Source organism: Cyprinodon variegatus, unplaced genomic scaffold, assembly GCF_000732505.1.
Source record: "Cyprinodon variegatus isolate N-32 unplaced genomic scaffold, C_variegatus-1.0 Scaffold1728, whole genome shotgun sequence".
Taxonomy (NCBI): Eukaryota; Metazoa; Chordata; class Actinopteri; order Cyprinodontiformes; family Cyprinodontidae; genus Cyprinodon; species Cyprinodon variegatus.
Genome location: NW_015152181.1, coordinates 66,422 through 68,095, shown reverse-complemented (window position 1 = coordinate 68,095; position 1,674 = coordinate 66,422). Strand labels below are relative to the sequence as shown.

Sequence of the window (1,674 nt, the reverse complement as noted above, 5' to 3'; positions counted from 1 at the left end):
CTTAAAAGTAGACAGGGTGTCTGCCTCACGGACTAAAACTGGTAGTTGGTTCCACAGGAGAGGAGCCTGAGAACTAAGAGATCTGCCTCCTATTCTACTCAGACAATTATATATTATGCACTTTTTTTTTCTTATTTTAAATGTAAATTGTCTTAAATGTCTCACCTTCCGCCTCAAGTCAAGAAACAAATGCACTTATTTAGAACTCAATTTTGCAGTGTGAGAAGTGAATCCAATGGTGTTTCTCTGCAGACTGGATCTCATTTTCTAGACGTTTATGTCACTAAAAATGTTGTGATAAATATGAGCTTTAAAAATAAAAATGGCAGTAAAACTAAACATTGAACTCACTCCTGCTAAATGGAACAACTATAACCTGATCATCTCTTCATGTGAACCAGCCTTAATGTTCTGGTGGTCACTAATTCCAGTCATCAAATTCTGCTCACCTTCTCCTGGTGTCTAGATGCAGCATTTTCCTGCCTGCATTAAGTAGAGAACAAACACAAAGCTGCATGGTGTCATAGGGGGAGCAGGGTTCAGTCCGTCACGCTGAAACCGTCCTCCTTCCATGCTGAATGGTAATAATCTGGGATTAAGTGTGACCCCGTCTCTGTTGGCGCCCTCCCAGGTATCAGCCCTCCTTCCACGGCGTGGACCTCTCCGCCCTGCGAGGAGCCGCAGTAGACGAGTACTTCCGCCAGCCAATTGTGGTGCGTATTGGTCACAAGCTGATGATGTCACTGATGGTTTGGCGTCCTCAGTGATATAAGCTGTGATGTTTTCCCTGCAGGACACCTTCGATATCCGCATCCTGATGGCCAAGTCTGTCAAATACACAGTGAACTTCTTAGAGGCCAAAGAGGAAGATCTCTACAGGTACGTGCCTCGTCTTCTCCCTCTGCAGGTGTCCACCATCTTGTTTCTGACTCTTCCTGCTCCTTAGGATAGAGATTCCCTTCAAGTTCCACATGATGCACTCAGGCCTGGTGCACGGCCTGGCCTTCTGGTTCGACGTGGCCTTCATGGGATCAGTGTAAGTCTGCTGACCACAGAGACGCCGCCGTTGGGTGGAACCAGGTCCAAATGTTTCCCTGTGTGCGTCCTCCCTTTAGGATGACCGTCTGGCTGTCCACAGCACCCACAGAGCCGCTCACCCACTGGTACCAGGTACGCTGCCTGCTGCAGTCGCCCCTGTTTGCTAAAGCTGGGGACACTCTGTCTGGGACAGCGCTGCTGGTGGCCAACAAAAGGTACGTCCATGAATGAAACATCTGCTCCTTTCTGCTTCTTTCTCAGACACCAAACGCCCTTTTCATGTCTCTGTCAACCTGATCTGTGGCTAGACGGGAAAATGCATCCAAACTGTTCAGGTTTTAGCTGCTCTACAAACTAAAATGGGCAAAAAAATGACTGCCACACTTTTCAGATTTTTAGATCAATGCTACGTTCACAACAAACGGGCTTTGAGCGGCAAAAAAGCTTCTGCAACTGCAGTTTTGATGCTTGTCCACATTAAAGGTATACTATGCAACCGGTGTTGATTTTCCAGCAGGGCTCCCCCCAGAGGGCGAAAGTAAAAGTGCGCTGTCATAAATATGCTCAGCTGTTCTCCTGGTTTCTCCGTCAAGCCAGGCGCGGTTGTTTTGAGCTTAGCAGACAGGCGACGAATCA

At 47.6% G+C, this 1,674-nt stretch overlaps 1 protein-coding gene across 1 annotated transcript in view; it reads left to right on the top strand.

The window, feature by feature from the left end:
* The window catches only part of carm1 (coactivator associated arginine methyltransferase 1), a 28,595-nt gene that overhangs the window by 20,354 nt on the left and 6,567 nt on the right, over positions 1-1,674 (top strand). Inside the window, exons 8-11 of the mRNA XM_015404406.1 lie at positions 632-713; positions 794-879; positions 947-1,036; positions 1,116-1,253. Of these exons, the coding sequence (XP_015259892.1) occupies positions 632-713; positions 794-879; positions 947-1,036; positions 1,116-1,253 (396 nt within the window). The remainder of the gene's footprint in view (positions 1-631; positions 714-793; positions 880-946; positions 1,037-1,115; positions 1,254-1,674) is intronic.